This window comes from Cetorhinus maximus, chromosome 13 (assembly GCF_964194155.1).
Source record: "Cetorhinus maximus chromosome 13, sCetMax3.hap1.1, whole genome shotgun sequence".
NCBI lineage: Eukaryota > Metazoa > Chordata > Chondrichthyes > Lamniformes > Cetorhinidae > Cetorhinus > Cetorhinus maximus.
In genome coordinates, this window is record NC_135891.1 from 77,891,322 (window position 1) to 77,912,384 (window position 21,063).

At 43.8% G+C, this 21,063-nt stretch overlaps 1 protein-coding gene across 1 annotated transcript in view; it reads right to left on the reverse strand.

Annotated features, from left to right (window-relative positions):
• Nucleotides 1-2,728: 2,728 nt before the first annotated feature.
• LOC144688730 (AP-1 complex subunit mu-1) overlaps nt 2,729-21,063 on the reverse strand; it is a 117,452-nt gene continuing 99,117 nt past the window's right edge. The window contains exon 12 of the mRNA XM_078555625.1: nt 2,729-2,917. Within this exon, the coding sequence (XP_078411751.1) occupies nt 2,895-2,917 (23 nt within the window). The 3' untranslated portion in view covers nt 2,729-2,894. The remainder of the gene's footprint in view (nt 2,918-21,063) is intronic.

Below are 21,063 nucleotides of genomic sequence, written 5' to 3' on the forward strand. Positions count from 1 at the left end.
TAGGCTGTTGCATTGTCGTGTAGCAGGTCCCAGCAACAGGGTCATTTACACAGTCATTGTGGCACTGGATGAATCAGTCTGGCCCAGAAATAAATAACTCTGTGCCAGCCAAGAACCAAATCAGGTGAAGTTCATCAGCACTCATTCCAACACTGTTCTTTCAACATTTTACACAGCATTGTGCACACACATTAAAAAAAAGTAGCATAAAAAAGTTAACTGTTGAGAACACATTTCATTGAAGCAACCTGCTATCTGAACCAACCCTACAATCCCTTCAGTTTGAGGGCCAGATCAGCCTTTGGTTTAGATCTATGGCTGGTTTGTAACAAGAAACAGGTCACAATCAGAGCTCAGCACTTGAGTTTGTGAAGGCCTGATTACTGGAACTGCCAAACAGCCTCTTTCTAGTATTTTTAACAGCAAGATTTAAAAAAACATCCAATAACTCGCCCCCTTCAAAAATAAAATAAACACGCATGTTTATCAGACAGGTTGCTTGTACAGCAGAATGTAAACTTCACACTGGCAGCTGGACCTGATGGGCAGTGCAGAAGAGGTATCAACAAGGAAGGGGGGAGAGAGAGAGAGAGAGCACGAGAGAGTGAGGGAGAGAGAGAGTGCGAGAGTGGCGGAGAGAGCGCGCAAGAGAGAGTGCGCGAGGGAGAGAGTGTGGGGGGGGGGAAAGAGAGAGATACAAAGAGAGAGTGAGTGGGGGGGGAGAGAGAGAGTGGGGGGGGAGAGAGTCGGGGGGGGAGAGAGTCGGGGGGGGAGAGAGAGTGGGGGGGGGGAGAGAGAGTGGGGGGGGGAGAGAGAGTGGGGGGGGAGAGAGAGTGGGGGGGGGAGAGAGAGTGGGGGGGGGAGAGAGAGTGGGGGGGGAGAGAGAGTGGGGGGGGAGAGAGAGTGGGGGGGGGGAGAGAGAGTGGGGGGGGGAGAGAGAGTGGGGGGGGAGAGAGAGTGGGGGGGGAGAGAGAGTGGGGGGGGAGAGAGAGTGGGGGGGGAGAGAGAGTGGGGGGGGAGAGAGAGTGGGGGGGGGAGAGAGAGTGGGGGGGAGAGAGAGAGTTTGGGGGGAGAGAGAGAGTGGGGGGAGAGAGAGAGTGGGGGGGAGAGAGAGAGAGTGGGGGGAGAGAGAGAGTGGGGGGAGAGAGAGAGTGGGGGGAGAGAGAGAGTGGGGGAGAGAGAGGGTGGGGCGAGAGAGTGGAGGAGAGTGTGGGGGGGAGAGAGAGAGAGTGGGGGAGAGAGAGAGTGGGGGGAGAGAGTTGGGGGGGAGAGAGTGGGGGGGGAGAGAGAGGTGGGGGGGAGAGAGAGAGTGGGGGGGAGAGAGAGAGTGGGGGGGAGAGAGAGAGTGGGGGGGGAGAGAGAGAGTGGGGGGGGAGAGAGAGAGTGGGGGGGGGAGAGAGAGAGTGGGGGGGGAGAGAGAGAGTGGGGGGGGGAGAGAGAGAGTGGGGGGGGAGAGAGAGAGTGGGGGGGGGAGAGAGAGAGTGGGGGGGGGAGAGAGAGAGTGGGGGGGGGAGAGAGAGAGTGGGGGGGGAGAGAGAGAGTGGGGGGGGGAGAGAGAGTGTGGGGGGGGAGAGAGTGAGTGGGGGGGGAGAGAGAGAGAGTGGGGGGGGGAGAGAGAGAGAGTGGGGGGGGGGAGAGAGAGTGGGGGGGGGAGAGAGAGTGGGGGGGGGAGAGAGAGAGAGTTGGGGGGGGAGAGAGAGTGGAGGGGAGAGAGAGAGTGGGGGGGGAGAGAGAGAGTGGGGGGGGGAGGAGAGAGAGTGGGGGGAGAGAGAGTTGGGGGGGGAGAGAGAGAGTGGAGGGGAGAGAGAGAGTGGGGGGGGAGAGAGAGTGGGGGGAGAGAGAGAGAGTGGGGGGAGAGAGAGAGAGTGGGGGGAGAGAGAGAGGAGAGAGGGGGACATGAGGGGGGAGAGAGAGGGACATGAGGGGGCAAGGGGGGAGGAGAGAGGGGGGGAGGAGAGGTGGGGAGGGATGGGAGAGGGGGGCACAATTGGGAGGAGGAATGTACTGGTCATTCTGTGAGACTTAGCCCGCTTGCAGTTTAAATTAGCTCAAAACTTAATGTTGAGCATGGTCTGACTTGTGCCGCTGTGATTCAGTTTGGCGAGAATGCAGTGAGAAAAAGATGTCAGATTTTAAAGAGAATCTGTTTGCTGGGTTAAACGAGGTTCAACACATGGAAAGCTCTGGGATGGCAACACCGGCTACTAAACCACCTTGGTTGGGACAAACATCTTGTTACAGGGATATTTGCTTCCTGATTTCATTCTGAATATTAAGTTATATTTGTATTCAAAAGGAAAACAAATAGTTGGACAAATCTTGGAATGCATATCTATACATGAGGAGGGCAATGTCTTCTTTGTGGTTTTGCAGATGCTTTTCCTTAATTAACAGGGAATTGAGTTCTTCTTGGAGTGCATTGTTACCATTGGTTGGTTTCACATTAATTCAGTGCTTGGGGATTGAGACAAGGCAAAACACATATATAGCACAACTGTCAGCCAACAAAATTCTCACTCATATCAGAATACAACTGCTAAGCAACAGCAACAACGTTAGAACTCATTGGGAGCACTCCAAGTCCAAGTTCAGTCCGGCAGTTTAACTTGCCCAAGTGCTGAGAGAGAAAAAGGTTAACAAAGAAAGAATCTAACTATCCAAAGGGACCAAAAAGCAAGAGGAAGATTTGGCGATGACATGGATGTGTGGGAAAAGAGAAAAATACTGCTTGTTGTTCTTTCAGCTCCATGGATGAGCGCAGTTGAAATGTTTAATCTTCTTCATGAAAGACGGTGCTATGACAGAGATCTGAAACATGATGAATATACCCAACACTTTACACAATCCACTGAATTGGATCCTCCCCCCAATGACTCTTCAGGCGCAGTCTCCCTTCATTGTGTTCGTAGTTGGTAGTCTGCAAAACAAAACAAGGGAAAAGATAGAATCAAAAGACGACATCAATATTTATAAATGATCCAAAATGAGACAGAGCAAACTACACAGAACATAAAGGTGCCTCATATAAACACACACTCTACGTTGCATAGGGCAGACTGCAGCCTTCATACTTTGTAACAACCTTCATGTACTTGTGGGCAGTAGCACATCATATTATACTCTCTCACTTACCATGGGTTCTACCAAAACTCATACAAAACAAAAAAACACTTCTTTCACGTCCCTAAAGCCATATGGCACTGTAACCTATTACAAAACCACATCATTAATCGGTTTAGCCAAGTGAAAAGTAAATAGGGTTGACTTTACCAGCAGCAGATTATACCTAAAGCCAAGAGTATCACACTCCCATGGTCACGAGCTCTGCTGCTCCCAGCTACAATTTATGCAAATTTGCTTTTAGTTCTCAAAACAACTCCACCTTCCCCTTCTAGAGGTATCAATCGCCAAGCCTGATAAGTCACTATGATGTTTACATCCCCACACGCTGCAGGAGTTCCTATATAGCGGCCAGGAACCTTTGGCTGATTTTGCCCTCCCTAGCTGAGGAAAGTGACAGCCAATTCAAACATCCTACCACCTTCATCAGATCAGCCAACTCAGCACAAACTAGAGCCAAACGTTCATGGTCCATGTGGTCCAGCTATTTACTGGCAATACTCAATTAGGGATGGCTTACACCTCCTTATCCTCACTCCTCCAATGCTGGCGTGCTGGATGTTGCCATGGATTTTAAATGTTGCGCGTTGTCAGTTGGAGGTTCCAACCCAATCGGCTCAAGCTCTCCTTTCTTTCCTGGATGCAAGGTTGTGTGTAAAGTAACAAGCCAGCTCTCAGTGGGCAGAAATTTGCCAGTTACAGGTAATCTCACTCAGTGAGGGTAGCTGACACAAGAAGTGCAATAGTCACTATAGCAGACTACAGCTCACCCATCTAAAGTTGAAAAGGAGCTTAACTCAGAAACAGGCTGTGCTGCACCTGATCAGAAATGCGTGATGCAAATACAGTATTCCGAATCTGTTCCATTTTCCATTACTGCTATTGCTCCAGCCTAACTTCTGAATAACTTTCCTTTAATAACTCCCAAATTCAAAACTAAAAACATTATTCCAAAATTAAAGACTCAGGAACATTTTCTTCAATTTTTGATCATTTGAAATTTACATAAAGCTATTCTGTCATTCCCCACCTTAAATAGCTTTGTATATTTCCAGTAAAAATCATACCAACATTAACTAAACAACAGGTGCCCTCCAAGCACATCACAAGCAGGACAGTTATCCCAGAGATCTGATCCACTTAATTCAAACTCACTGGCATCCTGCAGCATAGTAACTTGAAATTTCAACACTAAGATAGCACCATAACCTGTAAGTGGTCACAACAGCAGCCTGATACACCCTGGGGTAGACCGCTTCTAGTGGAAAAGATGGTTTCAGGATTCCACAAACATAGGAAAAGGAGTCAGACGTTCAATTTCTTCAGCCTGCTCAAATAGATCTGACTGATCTACCTCAACTTCACTGTCCAGTTTTTGCTCTATACCCCTTGATTCCACAACCTAATGAGATTCTATCAGTCTCAGTCTTGAAAGCATTCACAGCTTTTTATAGAACATAAGGAATAAAAAAATCCTTTAAGAATTTTTTGTGTTTCAATTTGATCACTTTCTAAATTCTAGAGAACATAGGCCAAGTATATGCAATCCCTCCTCATAGGATAATCCCCTCACCTCAGGAATCGGTCTAGTGAAGTTTTGTTATACGTCTTCTTATATGCACTAATATAACTAATGCACTTATATCCTTCCTTAGACAAAGAGACCAAAACTGAACACATTACGCCAAGTGTGGACTCACCAAGATCCTTTATAAATGTAGCAAGAATTCTTTCCTGATATCCCTATCACTACATATTAAAAGTCAACACACCATTTACTTTCCTAATTGTTGCTGTACCTACATGTTAACTTTGTGATTTGTGTACAAACATACCCAAGTCCCTCTGAACACTAACATTTCCCAGTCTCCCACCAATTAAAATATTATTTTGGTTTTCTAGTTTTTCTACTAAAGTGGATAATTCCATACATCCCACATTATATTCCATCTGCCTTGTTATTGCTCACTCAACTTGTCTGTATCCCTTTGCATTCCCCTCATAGTGTACTTTCCCAGCTAACTTTGTACCATCAGCAAACTTAAGATAGTTTACAATGACAGCTTACATTTACACAACACCTTTAGCATAATAAAATACCCAAAAGGTGCTTCACAGGGGCATTGGAGGGAAAAACTGGACAATGAGACACATAAGGTGATATTAGTGCAGGAGGTCAAAAAAATAAGATTTGACCAAGTTTAAGGAGCATCTTAAAGGAAGAGAGGGAGGTCGAGGGTCAGAAAGGTTCAGGGAGGAAACTTCAGGCTTAGGACCTAGGCAGCTCAAGGCATGGACATCAAGGGTAGAGCAATTAAAATGGGGAATTTTCAGAAGACCAGAATTAGATGATTGCAGATATTTTGGAGGGTAGCAGGGTTGGAGATTACAGAGATAGGGAGGGACGAGGTCATGGAGGGCCTCGAAAACAAGGTTGAGAATTTTAAAATCAAAGTGTTGTTTGACCAGGAGCCAATGTAGGTTGGTCAACACCTATTTTCAAAGGTGAGGGGGCAGCAGATAGAAACCAGGCCACTGGCTATATATAGGAATCCTTCCATTGGCAAAATGCAAAAGATACACAATGGCATTCCGAAAACATTTTATGGGGCAATGGAGGGAAACGAGGCAAAAATTGACCAAACATACTGCCAAAGATCAAGGGTCTTTTCTTAAATAAGAATTGCAAAGTATGAAAAGTTTGAAGTCTTTTAATAAGGTCCCCTCCTGTAACCTCACATCTGTATCCAGTTTGCATGCACACTCAAAAACTGCATCTGAAATCGCTTCTTTTCATGGCTGTATTTCAAAAGGATTTTCCCAACAGATCATTTCAACTGTTGGCAGTACAGTCTTGCCTGAAGGACACCAACAGCCCCATAAGCTTCGCCGTGTGTGCAGTGTGTGTGTGTATTTTATATATAAAACAAACACTTAAAGAGGAAGTATTGACACGCTAGCCATTAGAGGCCAAGACCGCCATATCTGGAATAATCTAGGGTGCTTTTTTATTCTTTTATTGGGTATGGGTGCCGCTGGCCAGGTCAGCATTTATTGCCCATCTCTAGTTGCCCTTGAGGAGGTGGTGGTGAGCCGCCTTCTTGAACCACTGCAGTCCATGTGGTGTAGATACATCCATGGTCCTGTTAGGGAGCGAGTTCCAGGATTTTGAACCAGCAACAGTGAAGGAACGACGATACATTTCCAAGTCAGGATAGTGAGTAGCTTGGAGGGGAACTTCCAGGTGATAGTGTTCCCATGTATCTGCTGTCCTCGTCCTTCTAGGTGCTAGAGGGTACGGGTTTGGAAGGTGTTGTCAAAGGACAGTGTTTCCCAATAACACTGCTAACCAAATACATACAGTAAAATGTGTGTTACCTGACATGCTCCGGGAATAGGTTGTGTTGGTTAATTGCACAGGGGGCAGGCAACAGCAGGATGAGCTTGCTGGTTGAGTACCACTAACAAACTGCTGACCTTCAGTTAATGATAGCTTTTAACTCTGACCTTTAGTGGAAAACAGAATTAATTCCAAGTGTTTTGGTGTGAAATGGAAAGTGAGGTTTAATGCTGTAATTCTGTTTCTGATACACTGTTCAAGCATTCACAGGTTGATTAAAAATGAAGAAGCGAGGCAACGGCGAGGCCGAGGCAAGCGTGGCAACAGCAGCTCTACCAGGAGCTTGGCTAGCCTGACTGAGGTAAAATTCCGGTTAGTACAGCATTCCGGTTGGCATAATACTGATAACACAAAGTTTGCTATACATGTTTGACAAGTGCTTCTCCTCAACATCTACTTCCAGACTCAAAAGTTAAGAATTTAAATAACACATGGGCTAAGAGTATCAGATCAGTGAATGCCAACCTAAAATCCAAACTCTCCCCCAAGGGTACTTACCCCTGCTGTGTAAATGAGCTGACTGTCAATTCCCATAAATACAATCTTTCTTTGCTCAAATTGCACACTTCCCCACATTTACAAACCTAATTATGTAGCAGACCTCATTTTAATCCAGTTGTGCTCCTGATACAGTTTGCAATAGTAATGCAGTGTATGTAGTTTGGCTGCAACAGTAGGCTCCCCTTATTCCATTTAAAGCATTCCAGAAAAGTTTCTAAGGAATACTGCAAATTCCTATTCAGTGATATTACAACATCACAAACATATTGCATTATATCCCCAAAGATAACAGTGAGTAAAGAATTCCATATTTTCTGCGACTGACAACTTTTAGCTTTCAGAGGAACAGGAGAAAGAGAGCAAGGAGCAGGAAAGAGACAGACAGAGGAGAGGCAAGAAGAGGGTGGGGGGGTGGGGAAAGGGGGGAGCAGGAAGTCAGGAGTTCAGGAAGGAGACGGAGAGGAGAGAAAGTGGGGAGAGGAAGAGAGAGGAGAGGAGGGGGAGAAATGAGCAGTGGGAGATGGGGTGGAGAGAGAGGAGGGCGAAAGGGGATAGGGTAGAAGGCTGGAAAGGTTAAATGACAAAAGGGATGATGATGCAAGGTGAAAGGACATGGAAATTGGGCAAGTAAAGAAACAAAAGATGGGTAGGTATGTACAAGCATCAATGGCAGAATCATCACCAACAGCAACTGTCTGAAAAAAATGGCGATCCGAAATTGTTAGACTCAATATCGAGTTCTGAAGATTGTAAAGTGCTATTGACACCTCTAGACCCAATTTTTGCTTCTGTAATTGTTCTATTATCACTTCTCTTTGGCTTTGCACCATCACTTTTGTCGTTAATTCAGCCTTGCCCTCTGTCAATTCCTGTCTGCTCTCTTCCTGGCCATTTTATCTACCTCTGCACTTAATCAAAATCCTATTTATTTCCAATATCTTTCAGTTCCAATTAGCCAAAATACTGCAGCGGCTGGAAGTTTGAAATAAAAACAGAAAAAACTGGGAATACTCAGGTCTAGAGCATCTATGAAGAGAGAAACAGGGTTAATGTTTCAGGTTAAAGTTTCATCAGAACCGATTAACTTTAAGTCCATTTCTCTCCACAGCTGCTGCCTGACCTGTTGTGAGCTCCCAGTATTTTCTGCTTTTATTTCAACAGCATTAGTTATCTTGTGACAGAAAGTGCAGAAGGCAGGGGTTTGTTGTCACTCATACTGCAGATTTATCTAACCTTTGTGTTTGCATTGCAGGAAAATAACTAGAACCACAAATTAGCAGATGTAGACATTTTCAATGGTGGAAGATTCATTCTTTGCGATGAGGAGAGGGGGTAAAATGAGTCTGTGGCAACATATTTTGTTTTTTGACATTATTTGATGTTCTTTCCAGTGCTTTTAGTTTATTGAAATTGTCTTTCTTCAAAAGTAATGCCTCCCTTTCTCCCATGTCTTCAGGCTTCAAAGTGAAAGTTAAACTGAGCAATAAGAAGTTTCTGCAGAGGTTTCAAACTGTAAACATAGACAAAAACATAACAGAATATGTTGCTGAAACTCAAGCAATAGCTAAATGCTGGAACATACGAATTTGGAATGGGATAAGCCATTCGGTCCTTCGAGCCTGCTCTGCCATTCCATAAGATCATGGCTGATCTGACTGTGGCCTCAACCCCACATTCTACCTACCCTCGTTAACCTTTGACTCCCTTGTTAATCAAGAATTTATTTACCTCTGCCTTAAAAATATTCATTGACCCTGCCTCCACTGCTCTCTGGGGAAGTTCCAAAGATTCGCAACCCTCAGAAAAAATTTCTCATTTCCATCTTAAATGGGAGACCCCATACTTTTAAAGTGCGTTCTCTGGTTCTAGTCTCTCCCACAAGGGGAAACATCCTTTCAGCATCCACTCTGTCAAGTCCCCTCAGGATCATATTGTTAAGAACTAGATATAGTTTTAATTAAGTTATATTTGTATTTGTGTGTGTTGGAACAAGATATAACTTTTAAGTTTAATTTATACACTTATTAAATTTGTGTTAAGAAAGATGAAACCTGAATTTGGTTTCATTTGAGTGTTTTTTTTTTGAGATGGAACCAGGAAGTCTCCAGGCCCTGTTTGTATGTGTGCATTTTTAATGAGGTTTTACAACTCAAATTGAAGGCATGGGTTACAAAGGAGTTAGTAATTTAGGAGAGTTAAAACAAACTCAAAAAGTAGAGGCAAAAACTGTGCTGTTGCCTAGCAACAGGGGATCAGAGAGAGACATAAAGCAGATTTTAGCACAGTTGGTATGTGTATACCACAGAGTGAAAACAGAAAAGGTCTAAGACTCTCTCTAGCTGGAAAAGATGCCAGACTGCTGAGGAAACGGGTTTAAGGAACTCATAGCTATTGCTCTACAGTTAAAGTAATAGTGAATTTAGTGAGAGTTTTCTGGATATCCCAAGGGAGATGCCAATTTTGGAAGGGCTTCTAGTGAATGTTCAGAAGTCTACTGGAAAAGGCAGCTGAACCAGCTCTAGCCTTGGTGTGGAAATAGTGATACCAGTCTGGGATAAAAGGGATAGTGAGAGTTTGAATCATTTTTTCCTTGCTGTCTGTATTGAAATCTTTCCAACCTTTTTGTTGTCTGGAATATAATTAATGTTCCTTGTTTAATAAACAGTAGACTCCTGTGAATCTGTTTCAGTAAGTACCCTCCACGGGATCTGACTTGTCCAGTAATAACATCAGCTGGGGTCATAACAGTGCATGTTTCATTAAGATAATCCTCAATCTTCTAAACTCCAATGGATACAAGCCTGGCCTGTCCAACCATTCCTCGAAGATAACCTCCCTCTATCCCAGGTATTATTTCAATGAACCTTCTCTGAACTGCTTCTAATGCATTCATATCCTTTCAACAAGAGAGTTATTTTTCAAAATTCAAGATGGCACAAATTTTTTGTAGAAGCTACAACACAAAGAGGCTATTCAGCCAAACTCATTCATGCTGGTGTTTATACTCCATACAAGCTTCCTAGCAATCAAGGCAGCCATATCCCTCTATTTTCTTCTCCCTCATTATGTGTTATCTGCTTTAACCACTCCATCTGGCAGAAAGATCCACATTCTCATCATTCTGTAAAGAAATCTTTTCTAAATTCTTTATTTGGTCTGTTCGTGACTATTGTATATTTACTCCCCTTTGTTGTTCTGGACTGGCACAAGTGGAAAGTTTCTCCACATCCATCCCATTAATCCCTTCATCATTTTAAAGGTCTCTGTCATGCAGAGAAAAAGGGCCCCAAATTACACAATATTTCCAGATAGTTTTAACTTCTTAATGCTGGTAACATTTTTTTTTGTAACTTTTTCTGCACTTTCTCCAGTGCTTCAATATCATCTTGCAGTACGGAGGGCAGAACTACACACAGCAATCCAAGTGTGGTTTAACCAAAGTATCATAAAACAACATTACCTCCATGTTTTTCTATTCTGTTCCTCTAGAAATGAACCCCGGTCCTTGTTTGCCCTCTATATGAACTCTAAATGTCGTGGCTCCATTGTCATAGTCGGTCATAAGCTAGCAGCTGGAGAACTAAGTTCTCCTTTGTAAACTTAGGAGATGCATTAGGCAGCAATACCTGTACAAAAAAAATGAGTCCAATGTTCCTTCTATGCTGTGTGGATGCAAAGGAACCAGTAGGGTACCGTGCATGTCATACAATGTGGTGAGTTGTAAAGGTAATGCATAATGAAACGTACAAACTTCAAACAACAAAAGAAATTAAGGGGTACTGATTGAGTCTAGCCAATTATTCTCTTGAAGTTCGGGATATTTAAATCCTAATTTATAGCTGTAAATATGGGCAAATGGACACTGGAGCCTGGATTTCTTGGGAGTCAGGCTGAGTCAGGAGGCCTTTAAAAATGACAGGTGGGACACGATTCTGGGATTCCCACCCCCTTCATGTTTCTGGTAATTTTGCCAGCACGGGATAAGGAAGGGGGTAGCAAGCTCACTCGCGGCACTCCCACCTGCGGCACTCTCACCCTCGCCAGCTCCATTGAAAGGGTAGGTATTTCAAACCCCTACAACTTTCATGGAGCCGGGCCTAGTTTGTTAGTAGACTTGGGGGTGGATGGGGTGCATGGTGTGAGTGCTAGTGCACCTAACAGCCATGAATACAACTGGGTCAAAGTCCCAGAGGCAGGCCTTCTAACCAGACAATCTCTCCATCTGCCCGTCTTGGTTGCAGCCTAGGGCCTGCCTCAGACCCATCTCCAGCCCATGCATGACTCCCAAACACAAGAAGTGTAGATGGGCTCCTCCAGGATAGATACAGGATCACAGGGCCAGGAAATGACAGGCTCCAGATACCCATCTGCTTCATGAAAATCAAGAGTAGGTCCATGACTGCATAAAATGCAGTTTGTTGGCATTAATTAATAGGAAATCCAGCTCAACCAACACAGCGACTTCTCTTCTCTCCATCTATCAATAAAGCCCTTGCCCTTTATAACGTGTGACCATCAATAACTCAAAAGCCTTTAACATAAAATATTACCCAAAGTATTTTATAGAAAGGGGGAAGATTAAAAGAATAAATTAGTTGATGTTAAGCCATGGTGGGCAATACAGGAGGGTGAGTAAAAGTTTTGGCAATAAGGTAAATTTTGGGAAGGTTTTTAGAGATGGAGACGCGGAGAGGCGCAGCAGTTTGGGGAGTTGATTCTGAAAAGTGGGGCTGAGGTGGCTGAAGGCTTTCCCACCAGTGGTGGGATGAAAGGAGTGGGAAGCATAACCATTGGGAGTCAGTGAGCTCAAGGATACAGGAGCAGATGGAAGCAGAAGATGTTGCAGAGATAGAGGAACAGTGTGAAAACTAGAATGTAACTAAAAATAAAAACTTAGAGGGAGAGAGGTAGAGTAATTCAGCGAGGGGGGGGGGAAAGACGGGATCCGCGCAGGTCAGCGAGGGGGAGAAGACGGGGTCCGCGCAGGTCAGCCAGGGGGGGAAGACGGGGTCCGCGCAGGTCAGCCAAGGGGGGAAGACGGGGTCCGCGCAGGTCAGCCAGGGGGGGAAGACGGGGTCCGCGCAGGTCAGCCAGGGGGGGAAGACGGGGTCCGCGCAGGTCAGCCAGGGGGGGAAGACGGGGTCCGCGCAGGTCAGCCAGGGGGGGAAGACGGGGTCCGCGCAGGTCAGCCAGGGGGGGAAGACGGGGTCCGCGCAGGTCAGCCGGGGGGGAAGACGGGGTCCGTGCAGGTCAGCCGGGGGGGGAAGACGGGGTCCGCGCGGTTCAGCGAGGGGGAGAAGATGGGGGCTGCGTGGGTATGTGAGGATGAGAAGTGGGGGCCGCGTAGGTCAGTGAGGATGAGAAGATGGGGGCAGTGTAAGTCCGTGAGGATCAGAGGATGGGGGCAGTGTAGGTTAGTCAAAATGTGAAGATGCGGGTAATTTAGGTCCATAAGGGTGAGAATTTGGGGGCAGTGTGGTTCTGTGAGGATGAAAAGATGGGGGCAATGTGGGTCAGTGAGGATGAGGTGATGGGGGCAGTGAAGATGAGATGGTGGCGGACAGAGAGACATAGCTCTGAGGATGAAATGTTGATAGTTCCGTGAGGATGAAATGTTGATAGTTCCAACATCTTCCATCCTCCAGCCCGTAGAGGTGTGTATCTAAAATAGTTTAATAAAAGTTGGATTATGTTACAGATATAATAATCCTGAATATACTTCTGCTGCAGTCACTGCAGGGTGGTGGAAGAGAATAGAATATCTTTTAATTTTTTGTTGAGTATAAATATTTTGCTTAATGAATAGTTATGAAGTGTTACAGCCTAGAGAAACTTTACTCCATCATGTAGTAATGACAGTGAACTGTTGCATTGGGTTCAATAAATTATTGAACTTCTGTGGGTAATAGTAGCATTGTGTGTTGTGAATTGCTAGCACCATGTCCACTGGTCCCAAAGAGCCTGACAGTGCTGGGGCCTCAACTATTTACAATCTATATTAATGGCTTAGATGAAGAAGCCAAAAGTAATGTATCTAGATTTGCTGCTGATACAAAGCTAGGTAGGGATGTATGCAATGAGGAGCAGCCAGAGTTTCCAAAGAGATATAGTCAGCTTAAGTGCATGGACGACAAGGTGGCCGATGGAGTATAACGCAAGGAAATGTGAGGTTATTTCTTTGGTAGTAAGAATAGAAAAGCAGAATATCTTTTAAAAGATATCAAACTTGTAAATGTTGATGTTCAGTGAAAGAGTTGGCTGCACTCAAACAAACAATGAACACAAAATCAGCATGCAATTTAAAAAAAATTCATTCACGGGATCTGGGCCAACATTTATTGCCCATCCCTAGTTGCCCTTAAGAAGGTGGTGGTGAGCTGCCTTCCTGAACTGCTGCAGTCCATGTGGTGTCAGTACACCCACAGTGCTGTTAGGAAGGGAGTTCCAGGATTTTGACCCAGCGACAGTGAAGGCAAATGGCATGTTGACCTTTATTGCAAGGAGATTGGAATACAAGAATTAGGATATCTACAACAGGGGCAGAGAACGAGAATCTCACCCCACAGATCTTTACGTTTCTCAGCATCTATATCTATAAAAATATTTAACTTGTGGAATGGGTAAAACTATTGTGTGCCCAAGCAGACTCTGCATTGAGGTGACCTCAGGCTGTTGTTCAAAGTTTAAATCCCATGGTGACTTTTTGCCAGCAGACATTTTGTGAAGGATGAGAAGTTGGTGGACGGAGAACTAGTGCAGGGGCAGGTGTAGCATTTTCCCACAGTGGTTGCGGCAAGACGGAATGAGACCCATATGGGGCAACCCCCAGTGGACACTGGACCCTTCCAGCACAAGACTACCTAAACTGGAAAAAGTAACTCCTCTCTGCGTTCTGTACGTATTGGAGTGGGAAAAGGTTTTTCTCTCTGTGAGAACAGTAGTTGCCCACACTGGCAGAATCAGCATTCTGGGAAACGCAAAAGTGAAAATGGCCCACTCAACAGCAACAGTGTACTATTTTGATCACCACAAAATACTCAATAACATCAATTTAGAATAAATCCAAGGCACTGCTCAGTTGTTCCACATACTCTAGATTGTTGTTGAGATCTTGTATACAAATTAGCTGCTGCATTGCCTATATTACAACAGTGAATACATTTCAAAAGACCTTAATTTGCTTAAAAGAGCCTTGGGCTGCCCTGAGACCGTAAAAGGCACTGTCAATTTGCAAGTTCTTCTTTTCACATTTAACTGGAGGCAGCTGGTTGTGTACAAGAGACTCCCAGAAGAAAAGGGACCACAAGGAGTGAAACTCAATGGCCCATTCTTGGGAAGAAATGGGTGCAGTAATAAATAGGGTGTTACTGCTCTAGAGGAGTCAGCAAAGCTCCCCTGCCAACCATCAGATGGACTACTGCCAATAAAAACCCACAAGTGGCTAAAACCAGATTTTATGTTTTCAAAATAGGAAAGGGAAATAAACATCAAGCAAACAGGCCCAACTGGGGACGTTTGCAGCTTTTAATTTTAGAACACTCAGATTTTTCAAATACTTCTGGTCAGATGGCTTGCTGGTGCTCAATAAAAACATGAGGAACTGGAGAAGTCATCCTACAGCAAGTGGTTAGAATTCAGCGAACATTTTTCAGCACTTTAATGATAAAGGCCATGGGCGAGATGGGAGGGAAAAAGGAAAAAGCCTGAGACAAAGAGGAAATGAATTTCCTTATTAGTATTTTTACTGGGAGATGGTGGTGGTAGAAGTATTGTAATCCCACCGGGTCATCTGATGCTCTTTATAAAATGCATACTTACATCCGGGTAACCTTGTTACAATTCAATTATGTCTAGAGCTCATGTTTCCAGTACTGACTGGACTAATCCAGCATTGGATTCTCCAGAACAAACAAAAGATGACAAATTTTCAATAAGAAAACAAAAAATGTGGGAAATACAACCTGTCTCCTCTCTTTGTACATGCAGATAACACTGAGAGAAGACTGTACGTCTAGCTAAGTCCAAAGCACACTTACACAAAACAATGGTTTTTTTTAGGTTTTAACTGGGGTCGTCCAAGTTACAGAATTTCATCCCACCTGCTGTCAACAAATTTCACCAACTGGTGGGACAGTTAGGCTTTTAAAGTTTCCTCTTTGGAACAAAACAGCTGCCTGATTGTAAAGCCAACCCTCTGCTTCCTTTGATAGAGCAGAGAATTGATGACCTACAGAGCTCTTGCCTATGTGGACCAGGGCCAACAGATGACTAGCCCACACAGATTAAGGTCAACAGATCGACAGGTTACCCGAGTCATCAGTGTGTGTTCAAACAATCTATCTCATAGTTAAGCGATGATTAGAAGAGAGCGGAAGATTAATCACAAGCAAGAAAGGCAATCCGCCTGCCACCTTTTGTGAAACAAGTTTCTTATAGGTAAAAGTCCGTGATCATAGCTTGAGCCAGACGTAGGTTTGCCAACTTCGGCTGCATGAATTCTGGAGGTTTCGTCATATAACCCAGTTGCCTCCAACTGTTCCCCTCCACGCTCCCACCATTGGTCACCTTATACATCCATCTTCACAGTGCACTGTCATCCCATGGCATTTGGATGATTCTTGATTGCCCTTCAAACAACCTGTTTTCTCGATTTTCAACTTTTAACAAAAGTGTTCAAAGAAAATGAAAACTAATATTATTTTTAATATTACAATAATTTTTCTCCTGGGTTGCTCGCAGCATTGGGCTGGAGGTTAATCCTTAATTCCTGGAGACTCCAGGGCACCCCTAGCCATGAGCCAGATGCAGACACTGTGGCGTGCTGTGCCCAGACACAAGAGAGATAGGGATTAATGCAAAGAAATTGTAAGGTTCTGTTTCCAAAGCTGCACACACTCCTAGAAAGAACCTTCTCTTCATCCTCCAAACAAAATGGAGAAAGTGTGATTGACAGCATCGTACGCTCAGACGGGGCGGTGCATTGGTGGTTGCCACATGGAGGATCCACTTAACCACAAGAACTCCTCGTACTCTAACAGCAAGTACTAGATAATTGCCTTGGGGGAAAAGAACTCTAATCCCATCTTGGGCTTCAAAGAATCAGTGCTTGTCTGTGGTGGTTTACCTAGGCTATATTTCAAAACCATCAAAAAAAAAAATCACATTTTGTACAAAATCCCTTTCAACAGAGTCCAGCACAATCCCAATGGCCATATATAGCAACCCTAAACATTCAGCATATTGCTCACAGTGTGCCACAAGTATAGAGAGAAAAATCATTGGCTGCCTTTACTACATTGCTTCCATGCCCTTTGATTAAGTAAATTTTTAATGGCTAAGTAAAAGATTGATGTGTTTTTTTAAAAAGTGGATTTAGGCTGCTCATTTTAAATTGATAAAACACGACAGCAACGTCTTGAACATTTCAGTTAAAAGTCTAGTGGGGTGTTGGACACTGCCATGTGTGTAAATCAGTTGACACAGGTGAAATGCAGGGACTCTGGGCAACACAATCATGGAAGGGCTTTCTGCAGTTGAAGCTGAGGAGGTCAAAGAGAAACCTTCTCTATCTTTTGCGCCTTTAAAACAACACTGGACTTTAAACAAAGTAGCAAGGTTCCATTCCTTGGCTGATTTTTCTCTCCCAATTAAAGTTTATCCTCAACAAAAACAGAATTACCTGGAAAAACTCAGCAGGTCTGGCAGCATCGGTGGAGAAGAAATCAGTTAACGTTTCGAGTCCTCATGACCCTTTATTAAAGTTTATCCTCGTTTTTTTATCCACACATACATTTTATTAAATAGTGGCTGACACTTTCAATGGGACTGCTTGTAGGCTCAGGTGGTTGGGTCATGCGGCTGCCGGGCAAGTTGTTTGAGATTTAGGGCAAGTGGGTATGGGGTTATTTAGGGGTGTGCAGGCAAATGGTCTGGGTGTTGAGGGTGGTGGCTTACAAAAGAGCAAAAATTAAATGAAAAGTGCAGGCCAGGAGTAAAGGCTGAAATGTCATGACTGAAGATTTGTGGAGACCTAGTATCCCGAAATCTGTAAGCATCAAATGCTAACCTGCCATCTGATTCCTAGAAGCAGATGGTAATTCGCTCATTTCAGAATTCATACCACTGTTTAAAGTGATGCTATTATGGAAAGGCTTCCTCTCTAAGGCTGAATAGTGAGTACCATGGCAGCTGAATGATGAAGAATGTTTATTTGGCAACAATGAGATGGATAGAAAATTTTGTGCAGTGTTGATTGGTGCACAAGTAGAAAATAATTAGATAAGAAAGAAAGCAGACATAGTCCAACACAGATGATAAATGATGATACACAAAAACACACAACACTATTTCTGACCAGTCAAATATGCAGTGTAGGGGTTGAGAAGGGTATATAGGAGAAGAAAGGGGACACTGGCTCACATCACCTTAAACCTTCTCGCCATCTCAATAGAAACATACAGACTTCCCACTCACTTACTGCCCAGAAAGACTGAAATTGAGAAGTATGAAAAAGATTTTTTTAAATTCTACTTTTAGCGCAAGACTGTTCAATATGCTGGAAACATGTCACCATAAATCATGTACTGCAGCAGAGACAGCCATTAATTGTTTTTGTCACGATACAGAGCACAATGGGCCAAGTGATAGAGAAATAGAATGAACTCGTCCCATCCATTTTCACGCAGTTACCTCGTTTTGGGTCTCTGGAAACACCAAAGCCTTGTTGCGGTCAGTGAGGAGTATACACATATCTATTCAGTTTACAAAGAGTGCATATACAGCATTCAGCAACAGTAATAACTTGCAGTTACATAGTGGCTTTAACGTAGCAAAGCATCACAAGCTGCTTTACAGGATTGTGATCAAATTAATGCCACTTATGGACAGAGTAGGACTGGCAATCGAAGGTCAGGTCTGTGAGGATGAGGTAGAATTTAATAAAGGTCTTAAAAAAGGAGAGATATAGAAAGGTGGAGGGGTTTAAGGGGGTATCCCAGAGTGTAAGGCCTATCCCTTCATGGCCTCCAATGGTAGAGCAATGAAAGACAAGGACAGGCAAGAGGCAAGAATTGGAGGAACACAGATCTTGGAGGTTTGAGGTCTAGAGGCAGTTAGACAGATAGGGAGGAGAGAAGTCATGGAGGATTTGAAAAAAAAAAGGATCAGGATTTTAAAATTGTGGCATTGCTGGACTTGTCTATGAATCTGAAACACTTCTGCAATACTAAACAGGGTTAGAAAGGATGGTGAACCACTGAGCATCATGGCAGATGCAACCCCCAGTAAATCATACAAGTATCAGAAGTATACTGAACCTGGAGATCAGGTTGCTGATATACCAGAGATCTTTGTCAATACATCCACTTTTATTCAGTGCTTGATATTGTTTTGTCTCCCTAACACCGGTTGTTGGGTATGCACTGATTGTCAGCCTGATCTGTGTTAGCCAGTGTGCTCTGCCATGTTAGAGAAGTGCTACATCAGATCAGATGCGCTTTCCAAAAATGCCACTGGGGTAAGGCCACTGCCACCATAACTACATCAACAATTTCTCTACTTGAATTCACAGAAACCACATCAAGGCCTTCTGAAAAACGGACAAGAGAGAGTCTGAAGCAGCTCCAAGTTCCAAACTCCTTGACTGTAGCAATGCCCAACCATACAGTCCACTGGATACACCTTGTGGTTAATAGCCTAAAGTAAGTTGTTCTGTAGCTGTTTAATATCCATTACTTGGCAGACTTTCTTTTCCTTTCTCACTAAATTTTTCTCCCACGTCTTTAGAGTCTAACTCATTCTGCAGTACTGCCCCACAGGTGCTAGCAATCTTCTGATACCTTAGCCAACTGGCCACACAATGTAGCACTCAGGAATGAGAACCCTGGCTGAAATTACATGCTCCTTCGTCCAAGGGTGTTGACGTGAATTGCAGTGTGCCCCCTGACACTTGGCAGGAATTAGCTAACTCAACACAGACCAGGGATTGAATCTCAGGCCTTCCTGGATCTGCACCTCCTAGGCCAGCGCATCTACTCAATAAGTCAGATAACAGCTGTATTCTGCAGGATTTTTAATCAAGTCTTTAGTTTATTCACCCAACAAAAAAGAAAAAACAATGGAAAATAAGTAGACTGCATCCAGATTGTAACCAGATTGGACTGCAGCTTCCTAATGGAGCACTTATTTCTTACTGCATTTATCATATAGCACTTTCAACTCAGTGTAAAATAGTCCCACGTTACAGATCAAAGGCAGCTGCAATGTATAAGGTGCTGGTTGAGCCTATCTGGATGTTGTGTACTTCTGATCACAAAATGACCAAAAGGTCTCAAGAGGGTGGAGCAATAAGCAACCAGGATAATTGCAGATTTCAGGAATTTAAGTTGAGGAGAGTCAAAAGAATTTTAGGCGGACTGTTTTTTCAAAAACAAGCTTTAATTCTAAACTAAGTAACATTTACATGATTATGAAAGGAACTTGATGAAGCTGGTCCAGGTAAATATTCATGATGAAAAGAGATTCAAATATCAGACTGGCATTAGTTAAAAGTAAAGAATAAAAAAGGAAGGCTCATGGAATCGGCTACCAGGGTGTTAAAGCCATTTCTGAAGAGAACGGGTTTAGGGAAATGGCGAGAAGGCAGGGTGATCTAACAAAATGGAATGGGCATGCTGTGTCTATAACCTAGTCCTGTTCCTAGAAATTCTTAAGTTCTTAAATTATTCTTCTTTAATGCCTAGAACACTAAACACAGGGAACTCAAGGTCAAGTCCCACTTAGACAGCAGCCAATTTCATAAGTCTGATCCGTTCTGTGCAAAATATATGTCTGTTGTTAAGTGTGTTCTGTCATCTTTGCAAATTGGAGGTTTGAAGTTGTAGTTTCCAGAAATCCTAATGAGAGCAGAGACGACCTTGGCAGGACACTCGTGTGTTTGTCGGCTGCACTGTCGGAGTGGGGGGGGGATGGTCTTTTCAAGCACCCTGTGGGCTAAGCGATGAATGTTACAGTGCTGTCTGTGCAGGAGAGCAGAGTTGCACTCCTGCAGCAGTTAAGTTTAAATGCCAGACTCAAGATGGAGGCAAAACTCACTTCCTCTTATGCAAATTTTATTCCAATCAAATGGATTGCAGGGGATGGGGGCGGAAAACTTGGGGGGTCCACATCTACAGATGGACATTGCCCACTGGACAATCGAGGAAAGACCTGGAGACACTCGAGATCTTTCCAGCTGATCCAGAGGAAAATAGTGAGGGCAATAATGGGGGTAAAAATGGAAGGGTTGCAATTTTCTTACCTCCTCTTTTGAATGCAGAGTACACGCTCTTGAGCTCCAGTCAACACTTAAATTGCCAATCAGGTGAAAGACTGAATGGTTAGTGTCTCCAAATAATGCAAATAAAAGACTATAAGCTGCTTCTGTCCTTACCCAACGAACTCACATGCATTCCAGAAAGAGCGCTGGTTAGCAATGGGAACAACTTAGCAGTGTCCCTCTCCCTAGCATGGGCCAATTATAAGAGACCAATCACCACCCTAACTGAGAAAAATGAAAAAAGTTTTAATACTCAGGTATTCCTGTCTGCTAGGGCTACTCACTGGATTAACTTATTGAGACTTTAAGAGGTGATGAGAAAGTGACCCGTTTAGGTTATGGCCAAAAAAAAGTGGGGAAATGAGAGTTTTTTTTAAAAACATCGCGAGTTGTTACATCTGGAATGTACCCTCTGAAAGGTTAGTGGAAGCAATTCAATAATAACTTGCAAAAGGCAATTGGATAAATACTTTAAAAAAGAAAAACTTGCAGGACTGTAGGAAAGGAGCAGGGCAATGGGACTAATGAGTAGCTCTTTCAAAATACCACCACAGGCTCCTTATGCTGATGCTATGACAAATAAAAAGGTTGGGGGCATTTTATAAGTTTTATGGCAACAAAGGGACTGCACTATTTTATTACAGGTCCCATTTCTTTCTCGTTTCAAGGGATGATGGGGAAGCAAATTGAGGTTTGACTCTACAATGTATGTTGGTATTTGTACCCT